Source organism: Calidris pugnax, unplaced genomic scaffold (assembly GCF_001431845.1).
Source record: "Calidris pugnax isolate Ruff unplaced genomic scaffold, ASM143184v1 scaffold124, whole genome shotgun sequence".
In the NCBI taxonomy this organism is placed as follows: Eukaryota; Metazoa; Chordata; class Aves; order Charadriiformes; family Scolopacidae; genus Calidris; species Calidris pugnax.
In genome coordinates this window covers 2,035,213-2,051,314 of record NW_015090914.1, presented here as the reverse complement: position 1 = coordinate 2,051,314, position 16,102 = coordinate 2,035,213, and the positions used below count along the sequence as shown (strand labels likewise).

The 16,102-nt window shown below is 43.3% G+C and overlaps 1 protein-coding gene across 1 annotated transcript in view; it reads right to left on the bottom strand.

The window, feature by feature from the left end:
* Positions 1–16,102, bottom strand: part of NPSR1 (neuropeptide S receptor 1) — a 67,231-nt gene that overhangs the window by 39,152 nt on the left and 11,977 nt on the right. Inside the window, exon 3 of the mRNA XM_014949438.1 lies at positions 12,492–12,624. Coding sequence (XP_014804924.1) covers positions 12,492–12,624 — 133 coding nt within the window. The remainder of the gene's footprint in view (positions 1–12,491; positions 12,625–16,102) is intronic.

Here is a 16,102-nt window from a genome sequence, read left to right as displayed (position 1 = left end):
GTTATCAAAGACCAATAGTAATCCTGACATAATTGGTGACGCACAAGCACTGGAGGATACAGTCGACTTTAGGGACCTGAATTAGGAATTGAATCCTTCCGTACAAGTCAGGGAAACTTAAAGGCAGTTCAGAGTGTTTTCCTCTTCTGGCTATAAGTGGAGCACAGGGAGAGTGACTTCATGTCTCACATACCTCAGTGAAGAGCCTAAAATAGATAGCATGAATAATCCCTACAATGAATAGCAGTGTGCAAGAATGCAGTCATGAAACAATCCAATTATCTCTGTGGCAGTTGTGCCCCTTTCTGCTTCCCAGGGCTGATGTTGAGCTGTATGCTTTCTTTAGACCTGCTTCTGTACACATGGCAAGTAGCTAACAGGGCATTTTCCCCCCACCCTCCCTGCTAACAGTGATGCTGTACAAAGCCAAAGGTGAAACGCTCCCAATAACGGCAACGTCCTCAGTTGAAGAAGGTCATGGATTAAAATCCTTCTGCCTCAAAGACCTGCAAATGGAGGTTGTCACCAAAGTACTCAACTGCCTACCTCTAGGAAAAGAAAGGTGTTCAGATTGGATATTAGGAAAAAAAGTTTCCAGGGAAAGGGTTCTTAAGCCTTGGCCTGGGCTGCCCAGGGCAGTGGTTGAGGCCCCATCCCTGGAGGTGTTTAAAAGCCGGGTTGACCTAGTGCTTAGAGACATGGTTTGGTGATGGTTTTGATCAGAGTGAGGTTGATGGTTGGACGAGATGATCTGAAAGGTCCCTTCCAACCTAGATGATTCGATGATTCTATGATATTTGCCTAATTCACAGTTAGCTGGATTCTATGATATTTGCCTAATTCACAGTTAATAGGTTAACTAGAACAGCTACTAAGATTAGAATTTCCTTGCTCTTTTTGCTGTTTCTTTCAAATACCCCATGGTCACTTCAGCACATGTGCCCGGACCACATTGCATTTTTGTCTTGCAGCCCTCAAAAGTGCTGTAGCTGGCCAGGGAAACCTTTACAATCTCCACAGAGCCCCACTGCTATCAGCAGAGCTGTGGTGGAACGCTAATTTAGCTGCACAGTGCAGGTCTCGGCACCAGGTTAGAGAAACTGCCATCGAAGGTGAAAGATGGGCAAAAAAAAAAAAGCTACTAGCAAAAACTGTCTGAAAGGAAAGGCTTTCATTTGAGTCACACGGACGTCTAGTCAGGGAAAGCATTTGTATGCAAAGATCTGAAATAATGATGGCTCCTTTTAAAATAATAGAAATGGTAAATGTGAGTCTCCTATGTGGAAATCTGTAGGTGGGGAAGTGGAATTAAGTTTAGGCTGTGTGTGTCTGTTGAAATGAGAAGACCGTGCCTTTGTGTAAAGATAGGTCATCTAAGGTCCATTCGTCATTTTTTAATCCTTTCAGAAATGACATCTTTGTTTAAAAATGTATGATCCGGGGTGAATTTTGGACAATAGGGTTGTCTCAACGTGTTCCAGTAATACTATTATTTCCATTGTGTGAGTGACCAGGGTTCCTGGCCTTAGGGATGGCATTTGAAGCCACTTGTGGGTGACTTAGGAACAGAAGTCTGGTGCCTGCTTGTGATTTTCATTATGCATGTATCCTGTAAAGGAATGATCTTTGTGCATGGAGTTGAATATGCATAGGTGTGCTGGAGCTCGTTCTTCTCTGCTTTAGAAGCAGGAGGATTTGTGGACTAAAGCCTATTAAGCCCCTAAAGGTTATATAAGGAAAGACTCAAATTCTTTGTACAGGATTCTACACTGCTACTGAAAATGTGTTATAGTTCCACAAAATAAAAGTTAAAAAAAAAAAAAAAAAGATTCTCTGGTTTGAGAGTATTAGAGTGACTGCGATGCAGATTAGATGAGGGTGTCTCATCTTTGTTGCTAAATTCTCAGGGTCCCAGGCGGTCCTGTGCAATGTGAAAAAAACCCCACATCACTGTATCCTACACTGAAATTGGGACTGGAGCTACTGGCAAGCTGGGAGAGCCTCTGCTGTTCTGCAGTTGCAGAGGAGATACAGTTTATATCACTAGGCACTTTGAAAATCCCACTCTGAGGACCTATGGATGATGAACATACAAACTGTCCCCTTCCGGCACAATTTAGTATGCTGTTTAGATGCTGTACATTGAGTAAATAGGAAAAAATAGGTGGGGGTTTTTTTTTGTGTGTGATTTCTCCTTGTCTGCAGGAACCTCAGCTTTGTACTTGGAGCTATGCTGCAGAGCATCTCTTGCGACCTGTGAGGGATCTGAAGACCACTGCTCAGAGACAGCAGGCTGAAATATGCTGGCTTAAGGGGGCCTGCCTAGTAGGTTGTGATTGTGTTAATTACAACCATGAATCATGGACATCTTGTTCCAGCATTTGTAAGATTAAAGTAGGCTATATAAATAACAGCCATTACAGGGTTTTTAAGTGGATGAGCATTCTTGCTTCCAGTAGCACATTTGGAGAGCTCATTATCTTTATATTTCCACTAATGGGAATGCTATTGCATTCTGCTGTTATAGGTACAGCACTTCAGCTATCTTTCCAGCTGCAGTGAGCTACAGAGGACGAAGCCACAGCAAACATGAATATTGTGTACATCCCTGGACTTTCCAGTGACCCTTAAGAAGGTGTCTAAGAATACATGAACATTAGGCAAAACACAGAGTACACAACCTTGTGTCCAGGCTGGTTAGAACACTTGAATTTGGTTTGGAATTGGAAACTAAAGCAGAAGAAGTAGTTGTCAGCAAACCTAGAGCTCATTTCCACACTTAGATGGTGTCCCACCTCCCCGGTGGGGCACCAATCAGCCTGCTTGTTGGGGCACCATATTCTAGGCTAAAACTCTCTGGCTGCTGCACCGAGGTCAGCTCCACTGCTGTTTCTTTGTCTTTCCTAGCACAAGTCCTTGACTCCAATTCTCTCGACTGCATACACAGGAGGCAAAGTCAGCCCAACTGCCTTGGACCACATGGTCACTGCCAGTCCTCCAAGGCCACCTTTTTACTTAGAGCCCCAGTCTTGTGGGTGCATAACTTTACCTTTTCAAGGAATGTTCATTTTGCACCAAAAGCAGTTTATTTTACATTAAACCTCACAAGTTTTTTAACTAGACCAGATGTTTGTGTGATAGTCCCAGTTTCACTGTTCCTCCTACACTGCTAGGCTGGATCGGAACAATGTATTTTCAGGATTCCAGGTTCTCCATGTCAAACCTCTAGCTTCATGATTTTACCTCTAAAATAGGAAATCTACTTTGATTTCCATGTTCGTTTTCCTTTGGCTGTATGACCAAACACTGTGAAACAGAGGTCTTGATACCCCTCCCAAGGGACTATGTCTCCTCATTTGCATAAAGGTTATTTCTGTCACTCAGTTTTGATGCTAGCGCTCACTTTTGGTTTCCTTGCCTAACTTCTGAGGATATCCCACTTTTTAGCCCCTCTGCTTCAGGCTTGGTTTTGGAGAAAATGCATTTTAAGTGGGCTGCATGTATTGGATGTTTTCTATTTTCCTCAGGAAAGACTGAGTCTCGTGTTGAGTAATCATTTGCGCAGACAAGAATGATTATATATAGACATACGGAAATATTCCCAGTTGTTTATATCAGAAATCTAAGAGTATAGTAAAGCGTGATTCATAATATCAGACTGGAATTGTATCTCGACAGTCTCCAAGTTACTTATTATGATTTAGGGCACTGTGACTCATCTTCAAATCTGAGTTAAAGTTTAAAGGAGAATTTGAACTTTTGCTATGTGGTTTTGAATTGCCAGAAATGGCAAAGGATATCAAATCTGATTTTCCACATGCTACCACAGGGTATTGCAGGCAGTGACCACATTTGTATTACCCTGCATTATGGTAGTTTTCGGGGGGGTACACTAACACACACCTAACTTAAAGTGAGTCCCATGTTCTTCTCCAGTTACTGAATTAGTCTTCTTGGTAGAATTAGGATGGAAAATGATTGTTTCTTCTCCAGCTGACTAATGCAGCCATGCAATGAATTTTCTTATTCACCCTGAGTCCAGAGAACTAGACATAGTTTCACAGGATGCACTGAATAAGTAATATTAATATTGCTGTGTTTACTCCTGGGGACCATTTTTGCTCCTGGTAAATTGATTCTCATTTATTCTGTGATTGCAAAATGAACAGCCATACTAACTGCTATAGTTTCTTTCTCTAGCCTGCAGAGGAAAGGTGGATATAATATATTTCTTTCCCTGTCTTTCAAGCTGCGTGTACACTCAGGTGATTTGCAGAGCTGGACTTCCAGCTAGGTGTCTGGGAATCAGGATTCTTCCAAAATTGGGAAATTTAGCTGCCATTGGGTACTCCAGCAAATTTCAGTGTCTGTGCCTGAAGGAATATTAACAAATGCTTCTCTTCCTTCTCGATTTTGACATATCCTTTTCAGTAGTGATGGGAACATATAGGATAGAAAACAGATGATCCATTAGCAGAGACTACTTCCTTATGATACATTAACTACAGTTTCAAGAGCTTTTTGGACATGATGAACAAAAGAAATGCAGATATCTTTCTTTCAATTTTATCAATGAACTGTGTAGTACTATTGTAACTTCTTCCAAGTCTTTTTTTCTGCAGGTAGGCTATTGAACCACTTATTTAACATAAAAGAAAGCCAAAAAAAAGCAAACACTTCTGCCCCTTTCCTCAGCCTTCATTATTTTCCCCCAAAATTAACAGAAAATAGAGGTGTAGGAAGATGAAAAAGCCACAGATTTCTGGGAACTGGACTCCAGAAGAGCAGACTTGAGGCCTCTTGAGGGACCTGCTTGGCAGGGTAACACAAGAAAAAGTACTGGAGGGAGAGGGGCCCAAGAAAGCTGATTAAGGATCACCTCCTCCGAGTGGTGCATTAAAAGAAAGAAGAAGTCAAGCAAAAAAGCCAGGAGGCCTGCATGGATGAACAAGGAGCTCCTGGACAAGCTCAAAAGCCAAAAGGAGGCATACAGAGGGTAGAAGCAGGGATGGGTAGACTGGGAGGAATACAGAGAAACTGTCCAAGTGGCCAGGAACCAGATTAGGCAAGCTAAAGCCCGGATATAATTAAATCTGGCCAGGGGCATCAAGGGTAACAAGAAAAACTTCTGTAAATATGTCAGAGATAAAGGCACAACTAGGGAAGATGTGGGCCCTTTCTGGAAGGAAAGAGGAGAAATGGAAACACTCAGGAAATGGAGAAGGCTGAGACAATGAATGGCTGTTTCATAGAACCATAGAATCATAGAATCCCACAGTTTATGTCTCTGACAAAGATGTGAAACAGCACTGGTCCTAGCACTGACTCCTGAGGAGCACCACTCATCCCTTCTGGACAGACTGGATCAATGGGCCAAGGCCAATGGGATGAGGTTTAATAAGGCCAAGTGCCAGGTCCTGCATTTTGGTCACAACAACCCCAGGCAACGCTACAGACTTGGGGAAGAGTGGCTGGAAAGCTGCCCGGAAGAAAAGGACCTGGGGGTGTTGGTGGACAGCAGGCTTAACATGAGCCAGCAGTGTGCCCAGGTGGCCAAGAAGGCCAACAGCATCCTGGCTCGTATCAAGAATAGCGTGGCCAGCAGGAGTAGGGAAGTCATCGTGCCTCTGTACTCGGCACTGGTGAGGCCTCACCTCGAGTGCTGTGTTCAGTTTTGGGCCCCTCACTACAGGAAAGACATTGAAGTGCTGGAGCGTGTCCAGAGGAGAGCCACCAAGCTGGTGAGGGGCCTGGAGAACAAGTCCTATGAGGAAAGGCTGAGGGAACTGGGCATGTTTAGTTTGGAGAAGGGGAGGCTGAGGGGAGACCTCATTGCCCTCTACAACTACCTGAAAGGAGGGTGTAGAGAGGCAGGTGTTGGCCTCTTCTCCCAAAGGACGAACGACAAGACCAGAGGAAATGGTCTGAAGTTGGGGCAGGGGAGGTTTAGATTAGATATTAGAAAGAACTACTTTACTGAGAGAGTGGTCAGGCACTGGAACAGCCTGCCCAGGGAGGTGGTGGAGTCACCATCCCTGGAGGGATTTAAGAAACGTATAGACATGGCTCTTCAGGGCATGCTCTAGTGCCCAAGGTTATTGGTTTATGGTGAGGTGTTGAGTGTGGGGTTTAGTTGGTGGGTGCGGTGTTTTTGGTGGGCGTTTGGTGTGGTGTGTTATGTATTTGTTTGGGTTTTTTTGTTTGTTTGTTTGTTTGTTTGTTTGTTTTTGTGGTTGGACTCGATGATCTCAGAGGTCCCTTCCAACACTAAGATTCTGTGATTCTGTGATCATTGGTTGAGGGAGGTGATTCTACCCCTGTACTCCGCTCTGGAGTACTCCATCTGGAGTACTACGTCCAGCTCTGAAGTGCCCAACATAAAAAGGACATGGACCTGTTGGAACGGGTCCAGAGGAGGGCCACAAAGATGATCAGAGTACTGGAGCAGCTCTGCTGTGAAGACAGGCTGAGTTGGGATTGTTCAGCCTGGAGAAGAGAAGACTCCAGGGAGACCTTAGAGCCCTTTCTAGTACCTAAAGGGGGCCTACAGAAGAGATGGGGATGGACTCTTTATCAGGGGGTATAGTGATAGGACGAGGGCTAATGGTTTTTAGCTGAAAGAGGGGACATTTAGATGAGATCTCAGGAAGAGATTCTTTGCAGTGAGGGTTGTGAGACCCTGGCCCAGGTTGCCCAGAGAAGCTGTGGCTGCCCCATCCCTGGAGGGGTTCAAGGCCAGGCTGGATGGGGCTTGGAGCAACCTGGTCTGGTGGGAGGTGTCCCAGGGGGTTGGAATTCAATGATCATTAAGGCCCCTTCTGGCCCAAACCATTCTATGATTCTATAATTCTATAATTTATAATAAATAGTATTTCAGTTCAGCAGTCTGCGTTAGCTTTCCCTGTCTTGAGCAGGGAATCATGTAAATCAGTTCCAGCCAAGACGCAGCTGGCAAGGTATAAGTTTTCCAGTATAACTGGGAACTCTGTGGGCTCTTTGGCTGCCAACAGTCCACCTCCATTAAGGTGACTTACTGAGTTAGCTGCTAATTGTCTCTATGCAATTAACTTCCAATTCTTATAATCACTGTGATGTCTAAGGTACTTGTAAAACTGATGAATTCATATGTATGATTTCTCTGAAGTGAGGAAATATTACAAGTACCATTTTTCCGGATGAAAACCTGGAACAGAGACAATTATCTGTTAATATTGTTCTACATGTTAATTTTGGTAATGGCGTTATTATATTAGGCTTTTATACAGATCAGGAAGTAGCAAGTCCTCTTCATTCCTTCAAGTCACATAGAAAAGGAAGAAAAATAATGAAGGACAGGCACAGTCCATCAAAGCAGCCAGTGCCATAGCAGTTTTGGTGTAGGCAGGGGAAAAAAAAAGAGGAAAGGAAGGACAACTTCTAATTTATTTGTTCATGTTTAGCCATTGCAGCAGTAGAGTCAGATGCACCTATTTAGTGCATCTAGCTAGCAGGTTAGTTGGCAGACTCTGCCTTCAGTCACCTTAACCAAAGCCATCCCAGAAGTTGGTAGCTAAGCCTGTTTGGTTTTAGCCCACAATCATGCTCTCTCTGGGCAGAAGCAGCACAGAAGGAAACGTTCCTTATTTCAGCAGGGTCCAAGTCCACCTATTCACTCACATAACCCTCTTGTAACAAGTTTTCAGTGCACTGGCTTTTCACTAAATACTAAATAAAATGAGTGCAGTTGTTTAAGGACCAAGACCTGCTGTGTTCCAGCTATCTGAGAGTAACTGAAGAAAGTGGCAGCAATATAAAGACACACATTTAAAAATACCTCATTGTCTTTTTAACGTAATTCTCAAGTGATCCCTTAGGATTTAGTATTTATATCACAATATAGACTGTAGCTAAATACTTCCACAGGGTCTCTTTTGATTTTTTGTTTGTATTTAAGCTGCCATAGAAGTTAGCTGACATTCTTTTTTTTTTTCTCTCTTCATTACAGCCACAGCAATACCTATGTGACCATGTATTCCCAATCAAGTCCATCAGCCTACAGCTTAAAATTAGGGATGCAGTAAAGTGCATACTACCCCATACTAATGAACAAGATCTAACACTCTTCTTAAGGTACTGGTCTCTGCTAAATGTTGGAATAAAAAGGGAAACTCACACAGCTAATGGTCATGGCATTTCCAGCTCCAATTTTCTGGTGATAATTTTGAAGAAAAAAAAACTCAATAAAGTATACACCCATTAAAGGGAACTAGTAATTGAAACTGGATGGAGAAAACTGAGAAGTAACATAATTTTTAGCAGATATTTTTAATGTATTCCTTTATTGGTTTTAGAATTGGTCCAATAATCACAATTTTTACTGAACGCATTATTATGCCAATAAATGACATTCCTTATCCAAATAATTGTGTTTTATATATGCTCATGTCTGCTGCTTTTACATTTTCATGGTAGGGTTAAGAAGCTTTCATTTGGTAGAGCTGGGTAAAGTGATCTAAATGGTTACAAATATGTGGACAAACCATCTTTTCCGAAAACAACCACATTTCACTTGAAAATTTCCAGCACGACACAGTGCCTGTGAACTTGCCTGTCGGTCAGACCCCACTCTTTATTTTTTAACAACTTGGGGAATTCAGTCAGGGGCAAGGATCTTAAAGACACTGAGACTCTGCAAGTCATATGAAATGGAAATGGCACCGGGCAGGGGGAGATGTGAGAGGTTTCCTGCCAGGGGAGTTCTCTACGCCAGGAGCATAACTTGTGCTGAACTCAGAAGAAATCTATTTGGGGAAAAAGTGTTTAGAAATACCCTCCTCGTGGGGTAATCTTCAGAGCTTACACTTTCTGAGACTCTAAATTGCCTTGGAGATAGAAATCTGTAGGAAACCTAGCTTTAGTTTCAGTCTTCACAGATGAGCTTCTTTCAAAAAAAACCCCAGCATTTTTACAAAGAAGGAATATGCCCGAAAGCAAACTGAACACAAGGCAAACATGGTAATATTCGTCTTTGTTAAATTAGCTGATGCTGCGTGATTAGAACTATTGTTCAGCTCAGCTGTTAACTCTTAGCTGATTTCCTAGTGCTTAACTCCCAGATAATTTCAAAGAGATTTATGCATGAAGTGAGAGTTAAACATAGACTTAAGTGCGGTGCTGACACAGGCATTGTATAGGTATATATTTAACATGAAGTGTTCTGAATCCGGGCTTCAGCGACATCTTTAAGCACATTGAAGTTGAAGGGATTACTCACATTCCTGCAGATCCCTGCAGCCTGGAGCACCACGTTGAATTATGGCATAGTAAGGGATCAGAACTAGTCTTATCTCTGAATTTGCTGAGTGGGTTGAACCACCGAATTCTGGCGGTGTTGAAAGAAGCCTCAATCAGTTAGTTACTTCTCTGCTGCATCTGGCTTGGCAACGAGTCAAGGAGAACAACAGTGCTCATTTCCTCTTCATGTATTATGCACCATTTGTTTTGAATACCTTGTTTATTCTAACACAAAGGCTATATTTCATTTCATTTTGGTACTACGTTAGTGGGAAGATGTGAGAATTGAGGACACTACTCAATTATGGAGCCACAGATCAACAGACAAAAAGTTTTTATATGGCTTTGGACTGCCTGCATTGATAAAGCTATATCCATTATTCTTCTCTCTGCTACTGGGGTAGAAATAATAAATATTTTAAGAATCCCAAAATAGACGGAAGTAGTAATATTGACTAAGCAGAAACTGCTTGCCAGGAGATTAGGCTTTAGTTGGTAGGATTTAAATATGCCTGGCACGTCAAAGCAATGTGACAAGCCAGTGTTTTCATAATGTGCTGCATCTACCTCATAACTTGTTGTGAAAGAATGATGACTGCTGCCAGCTTGCTTTGTTCTTATTAATATTTTTGAAGATAAGAAAGTGAAATGGCTCCATTTCAGGAATTAAGTCATTCCTTTGTGCCAAAATACTGACAGGAACTCTTGATGCAGGAAGATAAATTAGAGTTCTGACTTCTGCATTTCAAAAAAGAAGTCAACACTGCTTGAAAGGAGCCTTGCTGTTCAGGCTGGTGCTACTTCTTTTAATATTGCAGATGTGAATGTCGAGTGAGTTTACTGTGTGAGTTTTTGCAACATGAAATGGAACAGACTGTTTGACTCAGACACTTTGAAGCTGTGATTTTAAAATTCAGGGATAACTTTAGGGAAGGGGAGGTCAGAATAACCAGCAAGTGGAACACATGGACCTCAGTCGATATTGTAATGTCAGCTGTATGGCAATATTTGCAACCCATGGGATATTCTCCTTGATGTTTTTGCCACTGACTATTCCAGATCCCACATAACTACATTTGCAATGTTTTCCCTTCATGTAGATGGCATTTAAACCCCTAGTGAATAGCTGTCTATCCACCTCCATTCTAATCCAAAAGCTCAGCCTTCCCTATGGGTCCAAAATGACAAAATTCCCACCCCCGGCCCTTACCCAGCACAGCACCAGCTATAGACTCCTCCTTGTACAACTCATGTGGACCAGCTTTCTGTGGACCTGCATTATCCTGGTCCAGACACTTCTATCTGCTCGTTGCTTTATTCCTGTGACCTGGACACCTGTGTCCTGATGCTGGTTCTTTCTCTGCCGCAGTAAATACATTTGTTTTCTTACTAGGACAAGATCCTCTGCTGTTAAGTTGAGCTCTTCCCATGAGGACCTGTCTTGGATTACCCCACTGGAGTATGTATTACCTGTGCCTTTGCTCTGTCAGCAAGCCCAGCCCTTGTGCCCTCTGTGCCAGATGGAAATACAGGGTTGTTTTCCACCCTCCTCTTTTCCAAAGATGGTTGTCCCATGCTCTGTCAGCAAGCCCAGCCCTTGTGCCCTCTGTGCCAGATGGAAATACAAGGTCGTTTTCCACCCTCCTCTTTTCCAAAGCCCTTCTCATGATGGTTGTCCTGGGACTCTGCTTGTTGATGATGGTAGGTAGAAAATGGACAGTGTCCATCTGGGGTCTCAGTTGCTCTTCTGCCCTTTACCTGTACTACTCCTTGGCTGCCTGCCTGTTACCATCTTCCATATATTCATCTGGGATTGGGAACTCTCTGAGCAGAGACTGGCTATTTTGAAACTCCTGTGAACACCGTAACACTTGATCTGTGATCGATGGTTCCAAACTGTGGTTATAGCAACACACCTTACCTGATGGAAAATACCACTGGCACGTGGAGGAAGAGACATCAAAGTTCCAGCCAAGACAAAAGGAGAAACCGTTTATTACGGGTGACTCGCAGGCGAACAGTAAAACCAACCATCAGCACTTCAGAAGAGGAGTCACTGCAAACCTTCACCTCCTCACCTTGCAATAATTCTCATGTCACCTGTAGTCACAGGTCAGTCCCTCTGCACCAGTTTGCACACCTTGGTCGAGCTGTTTCAACTGAGAGCAGCTCTTCAGACGTGACAAGCTCCTGGGCAGACACGGTTGAGACCATGAGCAGGAGTTCATTTACTTGCAAAGAACACATGTTGAAGACTGGGGAGTGCAAGTCCTTTGCTTTTCCAGTTTAAACAGAGATACAACAGACATCAAGGGAGGATGTAATATTGCTGGGAAAGCACATATTAAATAGATCTTTAGTGGAAAAGTGCTGTAATTCCTACCATATCTCACCAAAAAAAAAAAAAAAAAAAAAAAGAAGGATATAAACATATCCTATATACACAAACAATACAATACAGCTGTCTTGTAAGCAGGGATTAGTAGCAAGACAGTGTTATAGAAACAGCACATATTTTCCCTTGGGAAAATTAAACCCCCAGAAATTTAGTCCATTCAAGGCCACAGAGAAACAATGTGCTGCTTGCGCTCCTGTTTCTTTTCCTAGTTTCTGAGACTGATATTTTACAAACCAGGTTTCTGTAGATTTTCCATTTTGTTTAAAAACTACAAAGTTCTTGGATCAGCATTCTTTTTCCATTAAAAAAGAAGAAAAAAAAATAACCTAAATGCATTCTTCTCCACATTTACATTTTCCTATTTCCCTTACTTGGTTAAACCAGACAACATGAAGTTATTTTCACCCTTGACTGCAAGTGTGTAATTGATGGAGCAATGCTGTCATGAAGTACTTTAGAAAGGGGTTTAGCAGAAATACACAAGAGATTCCTCTTAAACTAGTTTAATTTGAACAGTTCCATGACAACAGCCGTGGACACAACTTCTGGGAAATGTGGATGCAAATTTGGACTGGAAGATAAGATTCAGTGAAATCAGTGAATTGCAGCTGCTGCATCTGACACAGACACCACGACATCTAGCAACATCTGTTTAGATCACATCCCTAAGATAAGCAGCCATCCAACTGTCTCATGGCAAGCTGCAGCTGGACATTAGGTGGCAACTGAATTCTTCACCACTCAACTTGCACTTTCTTATTTGTCATTTTAATAGCGATTCCTGCGCAGTTCGGGTGCCCGTTCCCCTCCCATACACTACCTGTGATTGCCAACTGTGTAACGAAGAAGGTCATTCGAGATTTCCGCTTCCTCCTCCAGGTAGAGAAGAGCACAATAGAGTTTCCAGCAATTGTGACAATAAAAAGAATCCAAAGAGTCACCAGCTGCTCTGTCTGCATTGGAGAGAAGGGAAAAACAAGCATATCGGTAGGTGGGTGGGTAGTAACTTGGGTTAAGCCATTCAGTTATCTTGGGACAAGTGAGATAAAAATGGAAAAAAGGAACGAAATGTGAGTTTTGCCAATTGATTTCTAATTATATAGTCTAAAAATTTTCTTCTACTTTCAGAAAATACTTAACTTGCATCACCACTGGTGATGTTCCTTCCAGTTTGATTTGCAGTGGCTGTATATTACTTCTATCTTCACGAAACCACTAGCAGTGTCTGTGTTTGGCACTTAACACAAAAATGAGAGGCAGCCCTCAGTTTTCTCGTATTGCTCCAGCAAGCTGTGAAATAACCAGCTGCCTCACTCTGTAAGAAATATTGATAGATGGGCTCCTTTGGAGAAACAGGGGAAATAAATACTTCTCTCCTTCCCAGCTCCAGTGAGCCCGGGTCATCCACAAGCCCTATGAAATTCAGATATCCGGCCCATGATCTAGATGTGCACCAGGACTGAAAAGAAAGCACGACCCACTGTCAGGAAAAGTAAAATTGTGTAGCAAGCGATACGCGATGGCAAAACGTCCCCTAGTGGTAGTGTGTACAAAGAAAAGAAAGTTAAAAAAAAAAGGAAAAAGTTATTCACTTTCTCAAAACATCAGGATCGCCTGGCTGCAAGAACAAGGGTCTATGTATCCATGTTTGCCTGTTTTGTGGGTGCACGCCCAATCGTCTCTCTCCTTTTGGCCACCAAAACCCATTTGGTCCTCTCTAGATGCAATTATTTTTCAGTCTGTAGGTTTTCCCTCACTATGTAAGGGTGTGAAGTTTACGTTTTCTCCATAGCAGCCAGCCAGCTCTGATGCCTGAGAAGCATGGAGTCGGGGGAGCCTGGGTCAGCTGGAGAAAATATTCTGCATTTCTGCAAAACGCTCACTTATAAAAAAATCTGTCCTATATAAGGCTGCATGCAGTGGCACGGAGGGAAATGGTTCTGCTGCTATTCTGCAATGAGGAGAGGGAATTTTTCAGAGTAACAGTTAGGTTTGAAGGGTATAGAGCAAGGGTGCTCAGGAGAAAAAAACCCTAATGTATCCAGCAGCAATAATATACACACTATTAGTAGAGTCAAAGAGAGAAAAAACGCATGTGTAGCTCTGCAGAACTTGTAGTTATAAAGGTAACCCCAATTTCCATGCAGTCTCCCAGAACCTATTGCTCCTGAGAAGAGTCCTGCCTTTGATGTTTCAGGAGGAGACAGTCTGTATGAATGAAATACGGAAGAGCCTTCAAACCCCTTGAACGCCCTTCAACCCCCTCTTCAAGCCTTCTTGTGGCTTTTCAGGACTTCAGCTGCATTGGTCGCCTGGATTCACATCCTAGTATCTGGGGTGAGTTTCGGGTTATGTCAATGCAGTCCTTTGGGATCTTCCAGTTCCTGACACTGAACCCATAATGCGGGACCTAGATAAGGGCTGCAGTTGAAGAGGGGTCATGGCTGCTGGTCCTACAGAAGTGACCCCGAGGCACTGTCCTGAGCAGGGAAGGAGGCTATCAGTGAGACCCACACTGACACAGTCACAACCCCAGGCAATGCTACAGTGATGGTGCCTCTGGACTGGGCACTGGTGAAGTCTCATCTTGAGTGTTGTGTTCAGTTCTGGGCCCCTCACTACAGGAAGGACATTGAGGTGCTGGAACGTGTCCAGAGGAGAGCCACCCAGCAGCTTGTTCTGGAGAACAAGTCCTACGAGGAGAGGCTGAGGGAACTGGGCATGTTTAGTTTGGAGAAGAGGAGGCTGAGGGCAGACCTCATTGCCCTCTACAACTCCCCAAAAGGAGCTTGTAAAGAGATGGGTGTTGGCCTCTTCTCCCAAGGGAATAATGCCAGGAGCAGAGGAAATGGTCTGAAGTTGGGGCAGGGGAGGTTTAGATGAGATATTGGGAAGAATGACTTTCCTGAGATGGAGGTCAGGCCCTGGAACGGCCTGCCCAGGGAGGTGGTGGAGTCACCATCCCTGGAAGTATTTAAGAAACGTGTAGACATGGCACTTCAGGGCATGCTCTAGTGCCTGAGATTGTTGGGGTTTTTTTTTTTGGTGTGTGTATCGTTGGACTCGATGATCTCAAAGGTCCCTTCCAACCATGAATGTGATTCTGTGACCCATACCTGCCTGACTGGGCTGATGATGGAACAGAAGGAGGGGAGAGCACTCATTAAAAGCATTTGGCAGCAACTAACCCATGTCTTTCTAACGCGTGAGCAGACACCAGGCTTCATGCTGCCCACAGAGAGAAAACAGCTCAAATGTGAGCGTGGAGAGGAAAGGTGAAATGGCAGGAAAGGAGTAGGGGCAAGGAACTTCTTGCTCTGCCACAAGCTTTAGTGGCACTCAGCCCCCTTCTGGACCACATCCAGGGTCCCTCCTCTGCTGGGGAACCACCTGTGGGAACCAGACTCAGCTTTACTCCAGGGAGGTAGTCGCACTACCCGGTGGGTTACGTGAGCATGGAGGAAAGGAAAGACCCATTGTATGAGCAATTTGAGGCTGCTCTCTGGGCCTGAACCAGAGATTATTATCTTAAGTATACAATGAAGGCTGTGTTTAGATGGTTTCACTTTTCCCAGCATAATTTTGCCAGCGTAATTTACCATTTGGGTCATCTCACCTAACTTTAAAGCTCCAAAGGGAGACAACTACTCTAAATTGTCATAGCGTAGTCTATATAATAGCAGTATCTCAGAGATGAGTCACCATTCATCTCACCTACCTTGGGATGGCCTGTCTCCACTCATTATGGGTGACCTACATAAGACAACGTTGCGTGGGCTGGATGCTTAGCTTTTAGACAAGAAAAACCTCCACCTTTTTTGGGCGTCTGCAAATCTCTGAAATTACTTGGAATTTTCCCTTCAAAATGTGTGGCAGAGACATGGCAGGACTATTTTTATGGGGATGCTTTGCTTTGTACAGGAATTGGAAGTGTCTTTTTGGACGGTAATTAAAATTTCAAAAGGTAAGATTTCACATCACTTTTGTCTTTGGAATCGGTGGGTTCTCCTCAGGGTTTGGTTTGTCTTTTCCGTTTCAGAAAAAGATCTTTCACTCGTGAAGAAAACTGAGGGGTGAGACTTGTTCCCATATTCTCTAGTATCAAATCAGGAGAGAATTTTCTTGAAAGAAATTCTGTGTTCCTAGGTTATATATATATATATATGTTGCGGGTACAAACAGAGCAAGGACCTGACACTCAAATCTTCTTCCATTTCCCACAGAAGAAATACCTATGGAGCAACAGAGGCTGCGTTAGAGGGGTGTTTCTCCACCACAGGAGCGCAGCACTTACGGTCAGTTTAAATCCCCTCCTGCCAAGTTAAAAAGCAGCGCTTAGCACTTTAGCAATTGCAGGCTAAGGCTCTACGGAAATATACAATTAAACCAGACTACAAAGATAACCTAAAAGGTACAAAAGCTGAATAAAGG